The following is a 20,336-nucleotide window of genomic DNA, read 5'->3' on the forward strand; positions in this document are numbered from 1 at the left end:
ATGATTATAAGTTAAATACTACTAATATTGATAATTCCGCTCAAGCCATCCAACCAATGATTCTAAGTTAAATACTACATTAAGGGTTTTTTTCCCATAAGATTTATAATTTATAATGCGAGAAAATATATTTATTATAATTAGTGTTAATGCATCCAGGTCCAAATGGAAATAGATGAACACTGATAAATTGCAATTTCAGGAAATGTGGATGAATTTATTTAAGGTATGCCATACGAAGGGAAAAATCTTTATAGGAGATGGCTTTTTAGTAGGACATAGGAAAAGATTAGAGAGGGTATGACATGGTGCATGGTGGACATAGATGGTAATCACAATGGGGACATTATCCTAGACTTCAGTGGGCTATGATCTTGTGATAGTGATACATATTTTGGGCTAAAAGAGACTTATGTTTTATATCATTGAAAATTGGATCAAATGTGGTCAGTTAGAATTTTGTTTTAAATAGCAGAACTAATAAACTAATGCGCCAAGATTTTAAGGTTACACTAGAGGAGAGTATATATACATACGAACACACTTTTGTATGCTTATGATATGCATCAAAAATCTAATTAAATTTGATTAAATAAAATTAAACATAAACAATGTTAGAAGGGACTCACCTGTAATCTTGTTACAAATTTGGACCTTTTTTTTTTTTTCTTCCTAAAATCTTGCTTTATGGTTTTGTTGCTCTTTATTCGAAACTCTTGCTTGAATTTAGGATTTGTGGGTTGCTGAAGTTGATATAGCAAACAAAGATTTAAACAACCCTTGTTGTGAAATTGGACATTCTTCTTCCCTAAAGCTTCCAATTTCAAGGTTCTGTCTCCCCTTGAGTTTAGGATTCTTTGGACGATAGAAGAGGGGTTTTTGCTTTGTTTGATGAGTTTAGCCTTTTGTTTTGTTTAGGGATTGTGTTAATGACTTATCAATTGTTATTTATTTATTTTATTTATTTTTTAAATAAAAAGTTTGCTCCATTAAAAATAACCGAAAAAACCATTTCTATCGTTAAAATGGACCTTCCTCTTATAGCATAACTACAAAATAGGTGGCCTCGAGAATGTGGACTACAGGGGCAGGAAAAAAGACAGCAGAGGATTAAATATTTATTAGCTTCAATACTTTTCCTTAAATTGTTAAAAAATAAAAATTAAATCAGAATCAAAATTAAAAAGAGAAAAAATAAAAATTGGAAAAGGTAAAACCCTATTTAAGTGGGTATGGATGGGAAACTGTTGGGCTTTACCCACAAGATTGCCGCCTCTGTTCGCAAACCCAATTGCATTGTTGATATAATGATACTATATATACGTGTCTATATAAAATATTCGTCACTCCGTTCCTATCTTCTTTCTCTTTCGAAAGCCAATCTATCAACGTCCGTACTTCGAGATCGAGAAGCTCTCCTCCTCCTTCAACAATGGCGACTGTGATGCAGAAAATCAAAGACATCGAAGATGAGGTAATTAATTTCTCTCTACACAGATTAATTCGATTCTCAATTTCAAGCCCTAATTGCTTTCGCGCTCACAAACGTTTGGTTTTAGTTTGGATTAATATACATGGAGTCTTAGAAAATGGTTACTTGGAAGATTTTCTTCATATTTTTTTGGTTGGTTGCTGAGAAACTGAGGTGAAGAAGGGAAGAATATATGAACTCTTACATTTTCTGCTTTTATTTCGTGATTGTAGGGGAATTTCTTGTGTCAATGTCGTGAACCAAGACACTGCAAAATATGAGATTTCTCTGCTTTCTGTTCGTTCTAACTAACCAAATGGACTGAAAACCAGAAATTTATACTTTTTTGCGAACTTTTTTCCTAGATATATTATGTTACGGAACACGCAGACTCTAAAATGAAGTTTCTAACTCAAATATGAGTTTTGTGGCATTCTTCTCCTGTCCAATTCAGCGAAATTAAATGTTGAAAATATTTAAGTTTCTTATGAGGCATGTAGGTGTCTACTCATTAGAAACATGCCCACACACGAATTGTACTAGGCATTAAGAAGTGAAGAAGTGAGATCATTAGCCAATATTACAGATTTACATGAATTTTGGCACATCGTTCTACCAAGTATTACAGATTTACCTGAATATTCTGCAATTGTATGGAGTTACGCCTATCATAGGAAAAGTTAGCAGAATTTGTATGCTAACCAGTAGCCACCCAAAGCTCACTTTGAGTTCTTGGGAGGAAAAGTCAGGATGTTTGTTGGTTTTTTTTTTTCCTATGATTGCAGCATTTATTGTGGGCTCCATTTCAATACCGTAAATGGTGCAATCATAGTGGTTGATGTAAGTATACATATTGAGTAATTATATATTTTTGCTTTTTGTAGCATACATAGTAACCTATTCAGTACAAGTGTTTGGATTGTTATATTAGAGAACAAAGAAACTAAAGTTTCTTCTACCTATCTTCTTTTATTTGAATAAATTAGAAACAAAAAAGAAATTCGCAAAAATGCTTCCCAACTTTTTTAGGATACTTCTTTTATCATTATTACTGAGAACCTAGCAGTCTTAATTTTTTGAAGTTGTGTTTCTCATGCTCACGCTTCCAATAGAAAGGAACCATATTGATGATGTAATCACACAATCTATCATTGAATTGAAAAATTGAATTCTTAAGAGAAACATATTTGGATCCTAGGTAACAATGTTAACTTAAATTATTCAAGTATAAATCTGAATTTTACATTGTTGTTTGTTCCAGATGGCAAGGACTCAAAAGAACAAAGCTACTGCCCATCACCTGGGCTTGCTCAAGGTACACATTCTTCTTCTTCCCTTTTTTTTATTTTCTTTTTCTCCAATTTGTGTTGGAAATGCTGCTTTTGTGGGGAATCACACGTGTAAATTATTTTTCCATGTTCACGTAAGGCTCTAGGTTTTATTTATTTATTTATTTTAATTTCCCCTTTCTTTTTTCTTTTACCACCATTTATTTCATAAAAGTGTTTGCATCATATTTGAAACTTTTAGTTATTGACTTCTTTTGTTGTCCCTCTCATCTCTTTCTAATGTTGAACATTTGTGGTGAGTAGAAAAGAGAAGACTAGTAGTTTTCTCTCTCTCTTTTTTTTTTCCCCCACAAGTTCCATGTGGAAAATTAAATATTGTGGCTTGTTTAAGAGCGCTTGAAATCTTTAATTCCTGGTTAATGGTTTCTATCAAATTTGAGCTTTTCTTCTTCCGCCATCACAATACAAGGCTCTAGGTGTCTGATTTGGGTAGTCTGTCGGACACATATTCCATATCCATACACATGATGTGTTGTCTCGATACAGGTACGTTGAGGAAAATAGGAGAGTCGTGGTAACATAGCCAAAAGCTGTTGCAATGGCGAGCCTAGTGCTTTACAGTAATTCTGGTGGACTTTTGAAGTAAGGAACATCCTAAAGGATTGGTGAGAGCAATAAAAGTGATTTTTTCATAGGAAAAATTGACTTTATAAATGCTGAAAGTCCTTAAAACACTGATGAATATAAATAAATAAAAACTAAAATGCCAATTTTGACAATTCTTAAAGACTCTACCGAAATTCCGACAGAGTCACCGAGCTTTGTCTTGATGTCAAATTCTTAAACTGTAATGGGGACAGAATCTAAAACGCAGAAGTGAACATCTACTTAAAAAGCTTATAAAAATATACCAAAATATATGGGAATTCCTACTATACGCAGTTTGACCAATTTTGATTATTTTATACACTTTACCAAAAATCCGGCAGAGTTTTGGTTACGGCATAAGGTCATTGGCATCGTGGAGAGTCTAAATATGCCAAAACCCCAAAATTAAACTTACTCTTAAGTATTCTGGAATTCCTACCAAAATTTGACACACACACACACACACACACACACACACACACAGTACCCATGATCATACATAAATTAAGTCTATCAAAAATCCGGCAGAGTTTTGGCTTAGGGACGGATGTTCCGATGTAATAAATGGTCTAAAAAATACAAGGAATCCATTCCCATGGAAGACGGTGTGGAGGTCTAAGGCGCCTCTTAGGGTGGCCTTTTTTGTGTGGACTGCAGCTTGAAGTAAGATTTTGACTTTGGACAATTTGAGGAAGCGAAGGCATATCATTGTTAATAGGTGTTGTCTTTGCAAGATTAATGGGGAGTCGGTGGATCATCTTTTGTTGCACTGTCCTGTGGCTCATGTTTGTTGGAGTTTGATGTTTGGCCTGTTTGGTATTCATTGGGTCATGCCTCGGTCATCTTGGGAGTTGTTAGATATATGGAGGGGCCAATGGGTGGGGGCTCAGGCCAGAGTTTTTTGGAGGGTGATCCCTTTTTGTATTTGATGGAGCCTTTGGAGAGAGCGTAATGGAAGATCTTTTGAGGGATAGGAATCCTCCATTGGGGTGTTAAAATTTTCTATCATTTGTAATTTGTTTTGTTGGGGTCAGGGGAGAGACTACTCCTCTCTTGAGGATATTGTTGATTTTATGAGCTCTTTGAGTTCATAGGCTCCGTTTTGTCTTTGTATAGTTTGGGACGCGTTCCCCTTTTGAACGCTTTTAATACAATTTACTTATCAAAAAAAAAAAAAAAATACAAGGAATCTGAAAATGTAAAAAGTGATCTAAATGATTCTAAGGTTGAAATCAGGTAGGCTAGGTATAACTATTTTGTTTCACTTAGCATGTGTTTCAATCTCCCATAGTTACTCACAGCGAGAGTCTCCAGAGTCGCTTTGGTTGGAGTCCGGAGAATGGGGGTTTTGCACACATGCATGGTCTTAAAAGATAGAAAAATAAAAAGAGGAGTAGAAGCAAAGATTATGCATGCAAAATAGAGAAAAGAGGAAAATAAAACTTGATCATGATTCATGTCTAGAAAGAAAAGGAAGGGGAAATGAAGATCCTAACTTGTGTTTTCATTCAAATTACCAAGTTTTATGCTATCTACTCTTTTAGATCTGCTTGGACCTCTAACCTTTGGATGCTTTTTCTTCGATTAAAGTATTTGAAGGTTCCTTCTTGAACCCCCCTTCATGGAAAGGGGAGAGGGAGGTGAAGAATCTTATTTGTTACATGAATTATGCGGGGAAGGAGGGGTCGGTGAGGGAGAAAGGAAGAGGGAGGAGTGGAGGGGAGGTGAATGACTTTGTTTCCTTATGAAGCTCAGATTTATTTCGTGGAACGTCTGTGGACTAAATGACCAGGACAAGAGGAAGGTGATTAAGTTGGTGGTGAGAAAGTGGGGGGCTCATGTGATGTGCTTACAAGAAACCAAGATTGCTTCTATGTCATATAGGGTGGCCAGGAGCCTTTGGGGAGGTAGGTTTGTGGAATGTGTGGCGTTGGATGCTTTAGGGTCTTCTGGTGGTATCCTTGTCATGTGGGATAGGAGATGGTTGACGCGTGTGGGTATTTAGAGAGGGACGTTCTCTATCTCTTGCGTGTTTAATTTGGAGGAGGACGGTTTTAGATGGGCTTTCTCTGGGGTGTATGGGCTGGTGGATGATGGCGAGAGACAGTTGCTTTGGGAGGAGCTTAGTTTTGTGAAGGGGTTGACAGGGTTGTGGTCACTTCCTTGGTGTGTGAGTGGTGACTTTAATGTTGTAAGGTCCCTGATAGAGAGATCTACTGGTGGGAGTTGGACAATGACTATGGCCCAATTTTTGAAGTTTATTGATGGTCATCATCTTATCGATTTACCCTTGGAGGGAGCGGTCTTCACGTGGTCTAGTGGCAGGGTTTCGCCTACTCTTTCTAGGTTGGATAGATTCTTGATTACAGGGAATTGGGAGGAGAAGTTTATGGATGTTGTTCAGGCAGCTTTGGCTAGGGTGACTTCAGATCACATTTCGTTGGTTTTGGATTGTGTGCGATTGAGAGCTCGAAGATCCCCGTTTAGATTCGAGAATATGTGGCTCAGAGCTGACAACTTTCGGGATAGAGTTCGGTCCTAGTGGGAGGAGGCTCCGGTGGTCCGTTTTTAGAGTTTTGTTTTAGCTGGGAAATTTCGCTTCCCGAAGAATGAGATCAAAAGATGGAATAAGGAGGTGTTTGGGAACTTAGAATGGAGGAAGAACAGGGCGCTAGCCGATATTGCTGAGATTGATAGGTTGGAAGGGGTGGATGGTATTGTGGATTTTCAGTGTTCCTGGAGAGTAGAAAGTTAGGCGGAGTTGGTAGAGATTGCCATTATGGAGGAGATTTCATGGTGGCGGAAATCCCGGGCTTTATGGCTCAAAGAGGGAGATCGCAATACGAAATTCTTCCATAGGCTTGCTAATGCCCATAGGAGGGGGCAACCATATTGGGCAGATTTATGTGGATGGAGTGGAGATGTGTAGGGAGGAGGACATGGGTAGGGGGATTGTTTCCTACTATCAGAGGCTCTACTCTGAGATTGTCGGTTAGAGACCCAGGCTTGGTGGTCTTCATTTTGATTCTATCTCTGTGTTGGAGAGGGATGGGCTAGAGATTCCTTTCTCTGAGGAGGAGTGTTGGGGGCTTTGAAGAGCTACAATGGTGATAAGTCGTCGGGACCGGACGGGTTTACTATGAGATTTCTGCTTGAGAGTTGGGGAAGTGGTTAGGAGTGAGGTTATGGGCACTTTGTAGCAGTTTTATTCTCACGGGAGGCTTGAGCAGTCGTTGAATGCTTCTTTCATTGCCTTCATCCTTAAGAAGGGTGGAGTTACTGATATTAAGGATTTTAGACCGATAAGTCTTGTGGGGTGTATTTATAAGCTTATTGCTAAAATCCTTGCTTTGAGAATGAGGGTGGTGCTAGATGGGGTTATTTTCGAGTCTCAGAACGCTTTTATTGGTGGTCGATAGATTCTTGACTCTGTTCTTATTGCTAGTGAGTGTGTGGATTCTAGACAGAGCAGCGGTGAACCGGGAGTTTTGTGCAAGCTTGATATCGAGAAGGCGGTCATGTCAGTTAGAGCTTTTTGTTGTATCTGCTAGGGAGGTTGGGTTTTGGAGTGAGATGGAGGAGGTGGATTGAGGTTTGTATTTCCTTTGTTAGATTCTCTGTGCTGGTGAACGGATCTACTACGGATTTTTTGGTAGCTCTCGGGGTTTGAGATAGGATGATCCTCTATCTCCATTTTTATTCCTTATTATTATGGAGGCTCTCAGTAGCTTGTTGGGAAGGGCAGTGGATCTGGGATTTATCAGGGGCTTTAGGGTCGGTAGAGACTTGGATCATCAGATGGAGATCTCTCATTTACTGTTTGCGGATGATACCTTGGTTTTTTGTGATGTTGATGTAGCCCAGCTGAGATATTTGAGTTGTGTCTTGGTTTTTTTTCAGGCAGTTTCTGGGTTGAATATTAATGTAGGAAAGAGCATGCTTGTCCCTGTAGGGGAGGTTCAGTATACTGCATCTCTTGCTGCAGTTCTTGGGTGTGGGGTGGGCTTTTTTCCTTTCTCCTATTTGGGTTTGCCGTTGGGTGCTCCGTCAAGGAAGGTGGGAGGTTGGGATCCTGTGATTGAGAGATTTGAAAGGAGACTGGCTGGTTGGAAGAAGCAGTATCTTTCGAATGGTGGGAAGGTTACTCTTTTGAAGAGTACACTGTCGAGTCTACCTACTTACTTTTTATCCCCTTTTCAAATTCCCGTCTCGGTAGTTGAAAGGATTGGAAGACTGCAACGAAACTTCCTTTGGGGTGGACGGGGGGACGAGTTCAAGTATCATCTTGTTCGTTGGGATCAAGTGTGCAGGCCAATTCCATTGGGAGGTCTGGGTATTTTTTTTTGATAAGCAAATGTGGATAGAAAACAAAAAAGCGTTCAAAAGGGGAACGCGTCCCATATACAAAAACAGAACCGAAACCTAAGGACCCAGAAGGTCCAAAAAATCTATGAAATCATCATTAGAAGAACAATAACTTCTCTTCACCCGACTTTAAATGGAGCGAAGAATAAAAAGTTTTAGAGTCGCCGTGGACGATTCCTTTCCTTCAAATAGTATGTTGTTCCGCTCTCTCCAAGTGCACCACCACACACAATGTGGGACTATCCTCCAAGAGTCACGAGCAAGACCCCGCACATAGCGTCCCCTCCACACATTAATCAATAGGGCTCTTTTGGGAAAGTGGTTGTGGAGATTTGATAGTGAGCGCCATCGTCTTTAGAGGAAGGTGGTTGTGTGTCTCTACGGGGAGGAGAGAGGCGGTTAGTCCTCAAATCCAGTCAGATTTGCTAGAGGCGTGGGTGTTTGGAAATTCATTTGCAAGGGATGTGATGAATTTCCTAAGTATATTAGATTCAGATTATGGGATGGCAGGGGAGTTCGGTTCTGGGAGGATTTATGGTGTGGTGATCACTCGTTGGCTCGTTCCTTTCCCAGACTTTTCCGGATTGCCGTGGATAGACATGCTTTGGTGGCTGACTGTTATCGGCTCGATAACAGTAGGAGGTTTGGGCATGGGATGTGCGTTTTCGGCGTTCCTTTGAAGATTGGGAGTTGGAGGAGGTTGCAGGTTTGTTGGAGTTGTTGTACGAACAGGAGGTTGATGGTAGTGGCACGGACTCTCTGGTTTGGGTGCCTTCCTCTCAGGGAAGGTTCGAGGTTCGTTCCTTATTCCGTTGTCTATTTGATTTTCATGGTTCTAATTTCCCTTGGAAAACGGTGTGGCGTTCCAAGGCTCCTCTCAGAGTGACCTTCTTTGTATGGACTGCTGTTTGGGGCAAGATTTTGATCCTAGATAATTTGAGAAAGAGAAGACAGATTACATTCAATTGGTGTTGTTTGTGCATGAGGAGTGGCGGGTTTGTGAATCACCTTCTTTTGCATTGCCCTGTAGCTCGCGACTGTTGGAGCCTTATCTTTGGCATTTTCGGCGTCCATTGGGTTATGCCTCGGTTCTCGAGAGGGTTGATTGATACTTGGCGAGGCTGTAGTGTGGGAGACCACGCCCGTGAGTGTTGGAGGGTGGTTCCCCTTTGTGTTTGGTGGTGCTTATGGAAGGAGCGGAATAAAAGATCTTTTGAAGGGGTGGAATCTTCCTTAGGGGTCTTGAAGTTTTAGATTATTAGCTCTCTCTTTAGTTGGGTTTTGGGGAGAAATTGTACATCCATTGATGAGTTTATTGATTTTTTGGGGTGGGTCCTTAGGACCTGGTCTCTGGCTTTAGCCTCTGTTTAGCTCTTGGGATGCGTTCCCCGTTTGAACGCTTTCTAATACATTTTACTTATCAAAAAAAAAAGAAAAAGAAGAAGGTTCCTTCTGGACTTGTTTAATGGCTGATTGTAGACTAATTTTGGAGCACAAGAAGGTTGGTTTGGAACCTTGAAGGCTATGTTTGTGAGAGAAAGAGTGAAAAGAATGTAAAAGAGGCTTAAAGCTCTTTCAAATGAGAGAGAGATGCACTTGTAATGAATTTTGGAATTAAGGGGTTATTTATAAACAATTCTGACCAATGGAAAGGCTATGGACCACAATAAGTCATTTTAGTACAAAGATTATTAAGTCACATAATCTATGTACTAAAACGACGTACCTTTTTTTTTGTTTTTGTTTATATATATATATATATGTATATATACATATATATATTGTTATGGCCTGAAATGTCTATAAATACCCCCTTCCCCTACGGCATTCGGTATACATGCGACATTCCTGTTTTTTTTTTATGTTTATCCTGTCTTCTAGGGTAAAAATGCTATTTTGGACTGTGTTTTGATCTCTTTGAGTTTCTTTTTCTTTCTTTTTTTAAATCAGAAGGTCTGGCGATTTTCATACATATCGTGTGACAAGATCAGCTCGATCATTTCGTGAAAATGGCTGATTAGGAATCAAAATATTTGAATATTAGTATGAAAGGGTTGATTGAGAATTTTTTGAAATTCAATGATGAGCGGAACAAATCGGGATTGGTGTGGGCTTGAAACCTTAATTTGCGTAATTGACAATTGGATCTATCAAATAGGTCCGCTTATCTAATCGAAAGTTGTGTCTGATAAATTATTATGCGGAAATATGTTTTGAAACCTTCAAATTGAGTTAAAAGCTTGATTAGGGCTTTGCAAAGATGATTGCAATGACTGGGATAAAAATCGGTCATATCGTGTTTTGAATTGGTATTCAGTCTTTAGATCAAACCTATGATCGAAAGGTGATCGTACCTTGAAATGCATGGAGGATGATGAATACCTTTGGGCTGAATTCAGAGCCTTTTGGAACTCCTTGATTGTATAGGTTGTCGAATTTTATGAAATCCAGACGAAGGAAGGCTGATTTTAAAATGTGTGGTAAGGGTATGGAATTAAAAACGGTGGGGGCAAAATGGGGTGTCTATAATTACCAATAGAAAGTTCAAAAAAGTAATTCTTTTACATGTACATGTCATCTATCTACTATATTGATCAGAAAATATATTAGATGACTTAATGCTGTTGAATATTAGCTCCAGTTTCTTTTATTGCGTTGGGCTCTTGATGTTTGTCAATTTATAGCCCTCACTGTGGTGTAGGAGTCAATAATGTTGCATGTATGTAAATTACTACATAAACAATTTTCTTGGTATTTTATCAAGCCTTTGAACATTGTTATAATGCATCTTTAAATGCATCTTTCATTGTTATCATTCTAAGAACATTGTTATCATTAAATGCATCTTTTATTGCTCTTATTCCTAAGAAGGGCAACGCCTCTGACATTAAGGACTTCCGGCCAATCAGTCTAGTGGGGTGTATTTATAAGCTTATTGCCAAGGTCCTTGTTCTTAGAATGCGAAATGTTTTGGATGGAATTATCTCAGAGTCACAAAATGCTTTTGTTGGTGGTAGACAGATTTTAGACTCCGTTCTTATCGGAGGAGAATGTGTTGACCCCAGGTTGAAGAGTGAAGTTCCTGGTGTTTTATGCAAACTTGACATCGAGAAAGCTTATGATCACGTGAATTGGAAATTTCTTCTTTACTTGCTTCGGAGAATGGGGTTTGGGGATCGATGGATAAAATGGATTGAATCTTGCATCTCGTCATCTATGTTCTCTGTGCTTGTGAACGGCTCTCCTGTTGGTTTTTTTCTGAGCTCGTGTGGTTTGAGACAAGGAGATCCTTTGTCGTCTTTTCTTTTCCTTATTGTCATGGAGGGATTGAGTAGATTAATGAAAAAGACAGAGGATTTGGGGTACATAAGGGGGTTCACTGTTGGCAGAGATGTTGCTAACCAGATTGAGATTTCCCCATTTGTTGTTTGCAGATGATACCTTGGTTTTCTGTGATGCTGATGTTTCTCAACTCAGGTATTTGAGGTGCATTCTTACATGCTTCTAAGCAGTGTCTGGTCTTAAGATTACTGTTGGAAAGAGTGTGCTTGTCCCACTGGGGGAGGTTTCCGATATGTCCTCTTTAGCTGCTGTTCTTAGGTATGGAGTGGGTGCTTTTCCACTCCCTTATCTGGGATTACCTTTGGGAATCTCCTCCAGTAGAGTGGGGACTTGGGATCTGGTGATTAATAGGTATGAAAAAAGATTAGCGGGATGGAAAAAACAGTATCTTTCGAAAGGGGGGAAGTCACTCTTATTAAGAGCACCCTCTTGTCCCTTCCCACATATTTCTTATCTTTGCTTCAAATCCCATGCTCTGTTGCTGAACGAATTGAAAAAATTCAGAGAGATTTTCTTTGGGGTGGAAAAGGAGAGGAGTTTAAGTATCATCTTGTTAATTGGGAGTAGGTTTGCAAACCGTTGAAGTTTGGCGGGTTAGGTATCCGGAAGTTGGTCCCTTTTAATAGAGCCTTATTGGGGAAGTGGTTATAGAGGTTCGGTAAAGAGCGTCATCGACAATGGAAAAGAGTTATCTTGTGTCGTTTTGGAGAGGAGAGTGGAGGTTGGTCCTCTCGTCTTGTTTCTATTACTGGGGCGTTGGCGTTTGGAAGTTCATTCGGAAAGGTTGGGATGTGTTTTCCACCCATATTCGGTTCAAGGTTCGTAATGGTATGAATGTTAGATTTTGGGAAGACTTATGGTATGGTGATCAATTGTTGTCTCTTTCCTTTCCCCGTCTCTTTAGCATTGCCGAGAATAAGCATGCTTATGTAATTGACTGTTATCATCTTGATAACAGTGGAGTTACATGGGATGTGCGTTTTAGGTGTTCTTTTCAGAATTGGGAGATAGCAGAAGTTTGCGTCTTTTTGGACCTGTTGTATAGACAGAAGGATGTTGGCAGAGGTTGTGATGATATTTTGTGGACCCCCTCTCTTCATGGTAGATACGAAGTTCGATCCATGTTCTTGTGTTTGTCTAATTTTATTGGACATAATTTCCCATGGAAGTGTATTTGGCGCTCTAAAGCTCCTATCAGAGTTTCCTTCTTTGTTTGGACTGCTACCTGGGGAAAAATTCTAACATTGGATAATCTGTGTAAGAGAGGTAATACCATTGTTAACTAGTGCTGTCTCTGTAAAGCTGATGGTGAGTCCGTGGACAATCTTCTTATGCATTGTCCTGTTGCATCTGATTGTTGGAATCTCATATTCAGTATTTTTGGCGTTCAGTGGGTAATGCCTAAGCACTCTTTCCAATTAATTAACGCTTGGAGAAGTTGCCCCGTTTCTGGTCATGCTCGTGATTTTTGGAGGGTCGCCCCACACTGTGTTTGGTGGTGTATTTGGAGAGAGAAATAACAGAAACTTTGAAGGGAAGGAATCGTCTTTTGCAAACCTTAAGTCTCTTATTCTTCGCTCTTTTTTTTGTTATGTTAGAGGCATCGCTTGCTCCTCGATTGATGATTTTTTGTTCTATTGGACTCTGTTGGTCCGTAGATTTGGTTTTGCTCTTTCGTTTTTGTGTATTAGGGACACGTTCCCCTTTTGAACGTTTTTCTAATATATTTTTACTTATATAAAAAAAAAAACATTGTTATAATGCGTTGGCATCGTGAAATCCAACAAAAGAGGACACTGACCCTTTGAAGCTTGAAGGTTTGTGCTCTAGTTTTTTTTCAAGAAACATATGGTGACCCTGACTTTTGGTTTTGGGGGCAGTTTGACCTCAGTGATGATTTCATTGCAAAATAAGTAGTGTGTGGACAGTTGAATTGAAATAAATTTCATGGTTACAATATGTTACTGTCATGTCTTGGACCAACAATGCATGCATGATAGAACAACAGTTGTGAAGTTCATGTTCTTGTAGTTCTGCACCAAGGATATTATTGTCTTGTTTAGTTTTTCTTACCTTCTGGAAGAGATCTTAGTCAATCTCAGAATCTCAGTGTAAGATTCTGTTTCAGTATGAGCATTCCTTGTACAAGAAGTGAGCTGTTTATGAACAACTCGGTCTTGGCTTCCTTATGAGTTTGTTCAAGTTTGTTCCTGAAGCAAACAAACCAAGCATAAGAGCTGGTGACCCGAGCTTAAGCAACTGAGGGCTTAGCTCGGTAGGCTGGTGAACATGGATTCCACTAAATAACTATATATGATTCATGGCTGTAGATTTTCCACATCAACTGTATCAGAGCTGTTAAGAAGTGAGCTGTTTATGAACAACTCCGTCTTGGGCCCTTGGCTTCCTTTTGAGCTTGTTCAAGTTTGTTCCCGAAGTAAATGAACTGAACAATAGCTCTAGTTTTAAGCCCGCTACCTTGATGACCCAAGCTGAAGAAGCTGAGAGCTTAGCTCGGTAGGCTGGTGAACATGGGTTCCCCTACATCATTATACATAATTCTTGGCCGTAGATTTTCCACATCAACTGTATCTCAGCCATTAAATTTTCATTATCCAAACAGAACTAGATAATCATTCATACTGTAGTGTCCTTCACGAATCCACAACAATGAAATCTGGGCTTCTATTTTTTTTATTTCTCTCTCTCTCTTCCTCTGTCTCTCCATTAAAAGTCCAGAAAGAAAATCAAACCCCCTCTCGTAATATCTGTTAAAGAACAGAACAGAAATCACTTATCAAAAAAAAAAAAAAAAAGAACACAACAGAAATCTTGTTATTTAAAAAAAAAAAAAAAATTCTACGGAATTTTTTCATTTGATTCAATTTTCAGTTAGGTAAACAAATATGATTCTTTGAGCTGTGTCATAGGGTTTCTCAGATTACTAATTTTTTTATCGTACTTATCCAAATTCACCCAGTTCACTGTTTCCTTTCCCCCCCCCTTTTTTTTTTTTTTTGTCTCCCTGGTAAGTAAAGATTATATAAAGAGCGTTCAAAAGGGGAATGCATCCCTCAAAAGCTACACAAGGCCAAATAGGGCCTTTAAACCCTTAATGAACCCAAAAGATCTATAAACTCCGCTATGGATTAACAATTTCTCCCTAGAACCCAACAAAAAAGGGTGTTAATAGTGGAGAATTTCAACGTCCAAATAGGATTGTCCTGCATAACTTATCTGTCATTTGCATCTATTTTTGTGATATTTGGATCTAATTGTTGGCCCCAAATTCAAATATATGTTTCAATCTCTTCTTCCTTGTTAATTTGAGTCTGAAAAGCAGATTCAGAATTTGGTTCATTTTGGCGAGCTAGGCTGAGCCAATCCCGTACTTCTCTGGATCCTATTAAGTTTGAGCTTAGGACAAGTTCAAGCGGAGCTCGAGCTTGGTAACTGTATCAGCTAAGTGGAGCCTAAGCACTTGGATATTCACATGTTCAACTCATTTGTAGTCCTAGAATTTCAATTCCCAGTGTGCTAAAGGGCATTATCCAGTGCAGGTCATGCCACGGCGTGGTCCTGGGGAGGGAGGACTTGAGACAAACCTAGGGCATATTTGGTTCAGTTTTCTGAAAACAATTCCAAGAAATCAGAAAATAACAAACCATTTTAGGAGAAATATAAAATACTTTGGCTCGCCTTATCTCAGACCATGTTCCGTTGATGTTAGATTGTGGTGGGCTGATTAGAAGGCGATCTCCTTTCAGATTTGAGAATATGTGGCTTCGTGCTGAGGACTTTCTGGATAGGGTCCGATTCTGGTGGGAAGGGTTTGGGGTGGTTAGTACCCCAAGTCATAAGCTCGCAGGTAACTTGCGCCTCCTTAAGGAAAGTATCAACATTTGGAACAAAGAGGTCTTTGAGAATCTTGCTTGGAGGAAGAATTGGGTTTTTTTTTTTTTGAGATTGCTGATATTGACCAGATGAAGGGTCAGGGTTCCTGGTGGACTCCTTGAAGGTTAGGAGGGTGGAGTGTCAGGCTGAGTTTGCTGAGTGCTATCGTGGAGGAGATCTCGTGGAGGCAAAAGTCTCGAGCTTTGTGGCTTAAGGAGGGTGACAGGAACACGAAGTTTTTCCATAGATTGGCCAATGCCCATAGAAGGGGCAATCATATTGGGAGGATTCGGGTGGAAGGGGAGTTATTGTGCAAGGAGGAAGAGGTATGCAAAGGTACTCCTGAGTTCCATGCGAAGTTGTTCACAGAGTCTGCTGGGTGGAGACCCTTGCTTGAGGGGCTTCAGTTTGACTCTATTTCTAGTGAGGAGTGCTCTGGTCTGGAGGAGCCTTTTTCTGAAGAGGAAGTTTTGGTCGCTTTGAAGAGTTGTAACGAGGATAAAGGCCTAGGTCCAGATGGGTTTACCATGAGATTCCTTTTGGAGTGCTGGGAGGTGGTTAAAGGGGAGGTGATGGGCACTTTTCATGCTTTCCACGCTTAGGCCTCTTTTGAGAAGAGCTGGGATGTTCTGGATTTTCGCCCTATTAATTTGGTGGGGGTGCATTTACAAGTTGATTGCCAAAGTCCTTGCTTATAGGTTGAGGAAAGTGTTGGATGGCGTTATTTCTGACTCTCAGAATGCCTTTGTTGGAGGCCTTCAGATTCTGGATTTAGTTCTTATTGCTAGCGAGTGTGTGGACTCCAGATTGCGAAGTGGGGTTCCGGGCATTCTATGTAACATTGAGAAGGCGTATGACCGTGTGAGTTAGAGCTTCCTTCTCTGCTTGATGGAGAGGATGGGGTTTGGAGTGCGTTGGAGGAAATAGATTCATTTTTGTATTTCCAGTGTTCGCTTTTCTATTCTTGTGAATGGAGCTCCGATGGGTTTTTTCACTAGCTCGAGGGGCTTGAGACAGGGGGATCCGCTTTCCCCTTTCTTGTTCCTCTTTGTGATGGAGGCCCTCAGTAGATTGATGAGGAGCACTGTTGAGTTGGGTTTTCTGAGAGGTTTCCGGGTGGGCAGGGATGCCGTTAGTCTGTTGGAGATCTCCCACTTGATGTTTGCGGATGATACTTTAGTGCTTTGTGATTCGGATGTGTCCCAGGTTAGATATCTGAGATGCGTTTTGATCTGGTTCCAAGTTGCTTCCGTCCTTAAGGTGAATGTTGGAAAGAGCGTTTTGGTGCCGGTTGGGGAGGTCCCTGAGATCACGATGTTTGCCAGTATTCTTGGCTGTCGTATTGGCTCCTTTCCCATCTCTTATTTAGGGTTGCTCCTGGGAACTCCTTCGAGGTGTGTGGGGGTTTGGAATCCAGTTGTGAATAGGTTTTAGAGGAGGCTGGCAGGTTGGAAGAAGCAGTACCTTTCCGGGGGGGTTACTCTGATTAAGAGTATCCTTTCATACCTTCCTACTAACTTATTTTATCTCTCTTTTCCAAATTCCCTCCTCTGTGGCTGAGAGAATTGAGCGTTTGCAGCGTAATTTTCTGTGGGGGCGAAGAGGGGAGGAGTTTAAGTTTCACCTAGTTTGTTGGGAGCAAGTGTGCAGGCTGATTCGGAATGGAGGGTTGGGGATTAGAAGATTGGTGCCTTTCAATAAAGCTCTCCTTGGGAAATGGCTGTGGAGGTTTGGGGTGGAGAGCCATTGGCTTTGGAGGAGGGTCATTGCGAGCAGGTATGGGGAGAGCAGAGGAGGGTGGTGTTCTCTAGAAGTGCATGGTCCAATGGGTGTGGGGGTTTGGAAGTTTATTCGGAAGGGTTTGGCTGACTTCTCCAATCATGTTCGTTTTAGACTTTAGGGATGGTAGGAGGATTAGTTTTTGGGAGGATGTCTGGTGTGGGGACCTTTCTCTTGCTCTCCATGGCTCTTCAGGATTGCTACGGATAGGCAGGCCATGGTGGTTAACTGTTATGATCTTAATAGCGGGAGACTGGTTTGGGATGTTCGATTCAGGCGTCTTTTTCAGGACTGGAAGATTGAGGATGCCACTCGTCTTTTGGAGGTGTTGTATCGTCAGGGAGTTATGGTTGGAGATTCTGATAGTTGGATTTGGGCTTCCAATGCTCAGGGTCGTTTTGATGTTCGGTCCTTCTTCAGGTGTCTTACAGAAGAGCCTGGAGGTCCTTTCCCATGGAAGTTTGTTTGGCGTTCAAAAGTTCCCCTCAAGGTGGCCTTCTTTTCTTGGACTGTTTTGGGAAAGATTTTAACCAAGAATAATTTGAGAAGGAGAAATCCGGTGGTGGTCAATCGGTGTTTCATGTGTCGTCGGGATGAGGAGACTGTGGATCATCTTCTTTTACATTGCACCGTGGCCAAGGATTGTTGGGACTTGATGCTTGGTCTGTTTGGGATTCTTTGGGTCATGCCTAGATCCTCTAGAGGGTTGATTGAGGCTTGAAGAGGTTGTTCTGTGGGGGCTCATATTCAGGATGGTTGGAGGGCTACGCCTCTTTGTGTGTGGTGGTGTATTTGGCTAGAGAGGAATAGGAGATATTTTGATGGAAAGTAGATGCCTATTTCTATTCTTAAATTCCCTAATGTTTCCACTTTTTTTTGTTGGGTTTCAGGAAGAGATTATAGATCTTTAGAGGATATTGTCGATTTTTTGGCCTCTTTGAAGGCTTAGAGGCTCTTTTTGTCCTTGTGTAGTTCTCTTGGGATGCGCTCCCCTTTTGAGCGCTTTTTATACATTTCTTACTTATTACAAAAAAAAAGAAGAAGCCTTTTTTAAACTGAATTTCAAAAAACAGTTTTCGCAAAACTGTCAACCAAACAATTTTTTGTATTTTCATTTCTCTGATAGCAACAAACTCTTCTCAGAAAACTGAACCAATCAAGCCATAGACTTTGATTTTTTCACAACCAAATGAACTGTGCCAGTGGCACCAATACTTAATTGTCTTACTGCTGAACCAGGCAGTGCCGCTGTGGCACTATTAGTATATGTTATTTCTTTAATTTGTATTCCATTTTTTCTTTTTAGAATTGCTGTTGAAGAGTTTACTACTTTGACGTTTACAAATTGAACATAGATGAGGGTTTTCCACCTTTGTAAATTGTGGGCTACCTCATTTGTTATGGCACTTGTTTCATTACCAATTGTTGTGTGGGTAAATCATGAAGTGAATATTCTTCATTTGAAGTTTCTGACATAATTAAGAGGGGAACTAATTTTCTGAGCTTTATTTCTTAATGTAATGTGCTTAGAATCACTGTTTTTAGAAAATTAGATTTAAATTTTCTCTGAGTATTTTTTGATGTTCTTAATGCATTAGTGGTATTACTTCAGTGCATCTGTTTCTTATTGTTTTGTAAGCTTGTTGCTTGCATGCATTGTATCTAATTTGTACTATTGATTTATTCAGGCAAACTAACATGCATGTGATTGCTAATTTGATGCTAGGCTAAACTTGCAAAGCTACGGAGAGATCTAATTGCGCCCCCGACAAAGGGAGGTGGTGGTGCTGGAGAAGGTTTTGATGTTACAAAAAGTGGAGATGCAAGAGTTGGTCTAGTGGGTTTCCCTTCAGTTGGGAAATCAACGCTTCTAAATAAATTAACAGGCACTTTTTCAGAGGTGTGAAATCCTTGCTTGTGATATCATGATTCTTTTTTAGAGGAACCTGTCATTGTGCTATAGCAGTATGATATATGCTGGAGTACTGTTGTTCCTTATGCAGCCGCATCTATGTATGTTTGGTATTTTAGTGTGAAAATTTGATGTATGGTAGGAGGCATGAAAACTTGACTTGACCTATATATATATATATATATATATATTTTCCTTTGAGTAAACATTATGACCTATATTTATTTATTTTTTTGATAAGTAAAATTCATTAAAGGCATTCTAAAGGGAAGCGCTCCCAAGAGAACAAAAAGCTGCTACCAGCGACATTACATCTTTAAACTATCAACAAAATCCAAGAGACTATCCAAGGATATACAATTTCGCCCACTAATCCAAACGAATAAAGATGACAAAATATTGTATTTGAGAGACCAAATAGGAGACTCTTCCCCCTCAAAGGATCTCCTATTTCTCTTATGACCTATATTTATAGGAAGCTTTTTTTGAAAAAGGGTGAGAGAGAGAGAGTGGGGGGCGGTGGGGTGGGTGGAGGGGAGAGGGTATTATGTGATTTGACATTATACCCTTCTATATTTATAGAAAGCTTTTCTGGAAAGGGGTCTTAGTTGTTTTATATATATATTATTTTTATAAGAATTTTTTTTTATTAAACTAAAAGGAGATCACAATGATGGGAAATATTTTCTTTCAAGGGAACTAACAACTCTGTTTTGTAAACAGAGTGGGAATAGTGAAAAAAAAAATGAAAATACGTAGAAATTCTTGGATACAAAAAATAATATCTATCCTTGAGTAAATATTAACCAAACAATTGATTAATTGAATATATTTCAAGTCTACCACATCTTAATCCGCATAATAGAGCAATTGGGTAGAATTGATTAGGAAAAGGAAACGTGGATAAGTGCCAAAATGATTTCAAGCAACACTTACCAGTAAACGAACAAGTATAAATGATACCAAATATTGTGGCATGAACTATAAAATATAGATGAAGTAGATATTGGTGCAACGGTAAGGTTGTTCCATTGTGACCTGAAGGTCACGGATTCGTTCGAATTTGGAAACAACCTCTTTACATGTGGAGGTAAGGCTGCGTACTTCTGAACCTCCCTAGACCCTTTTTTCAACTAAGCAATACAGTAAGCTCTTCCTATATCCTCTTTTTCATCGTTTTCTTCTATGTCATCTCCTTATTTGCTATTCTCAAAGAAATCAAAATCTTTTTTGCTAAAATTGTTAGATACTTTTACCCGTTTTCGAGATCGCTGTTGATATAGATGAAATATTTTGATTAGTTTGGCAAGATTTGCCCTTATTGGTTAATTTTCCACCATTTTCCAGTATTTTTCAACAGAAACAACCTTTTGATTGAAACCGGTGAATTTTGGTCTTTCATCCATGTTTCGTTGTTATTCACTAAAAGAACAGAAATGTTTTAGCTCTTCGCTGGAACCAAAATTGAAATTTGATTCTTGCTACCAATAAATAGAGTATCATGCTAAGCTGTGATTTTGAATCAATGTAATTTTGGAGGCACTGGATTTCCACAAAAATCTTCTGAGGTTGTAGCTCTCCTTTTAGTAGAATATCAGCTTCCAACCTTGCAGTTGTAGGAATTCCAACTGAATTC

General features: G+C 39.6%; 1 protein-coding gene across 1 annotated transcript in view; it reads left to right on the top strand.

Annotated features, from left to right (window-relative positions):
• Nucleotides 1-1,313: 1,313 nt before the first annotated feature.
• LOC132267275 (developmentally-regulated G-protein 3) overlaps nucleotides 1,314-20,336 on the top strand; it is a 50,452-nt gene continuing 31,429 nt past the window's right edge. Inside the window, exons 1-3 of the mRNA XM_059768400.1 lie at nucleotides 1,314-1,474; nucleotides 2,733-2,786; nucleotides 18,515-18,688. Coding sequence (XP_059624383.1) covers nucleotides 1,433-1,474; nucleotides 2,733-2,786; nucleotides 18,515-18,688 — 270 coding nt within the window. The 5' untranslated portion in view covers nucleotides 1,314-1,432. The remainder of the gene's footprint in view (nucleotides 1,475-2,732; nucleotides 2,787-18,514; nucleotides 18,689-20,336) is intronic.

Source organism: Cornus florida, unplaced genomic scaffold (genome assembly GCF_030987335.1).
Source record: "Cornus florida cultivar Cherokee Brave unplaced genomic scaffold, ASM3098733v1 CherokeeBrave_3.0.0_Hap2_Chr07, whole genome shotgun sequence".
In the NCBI taxonomy this organism is placed as follows: Eukaryota; Viridiplantae; Streptophyta; class Magnoliopsida; order Cornales; family Cornaceae; genus Cornus; species Cornus florida.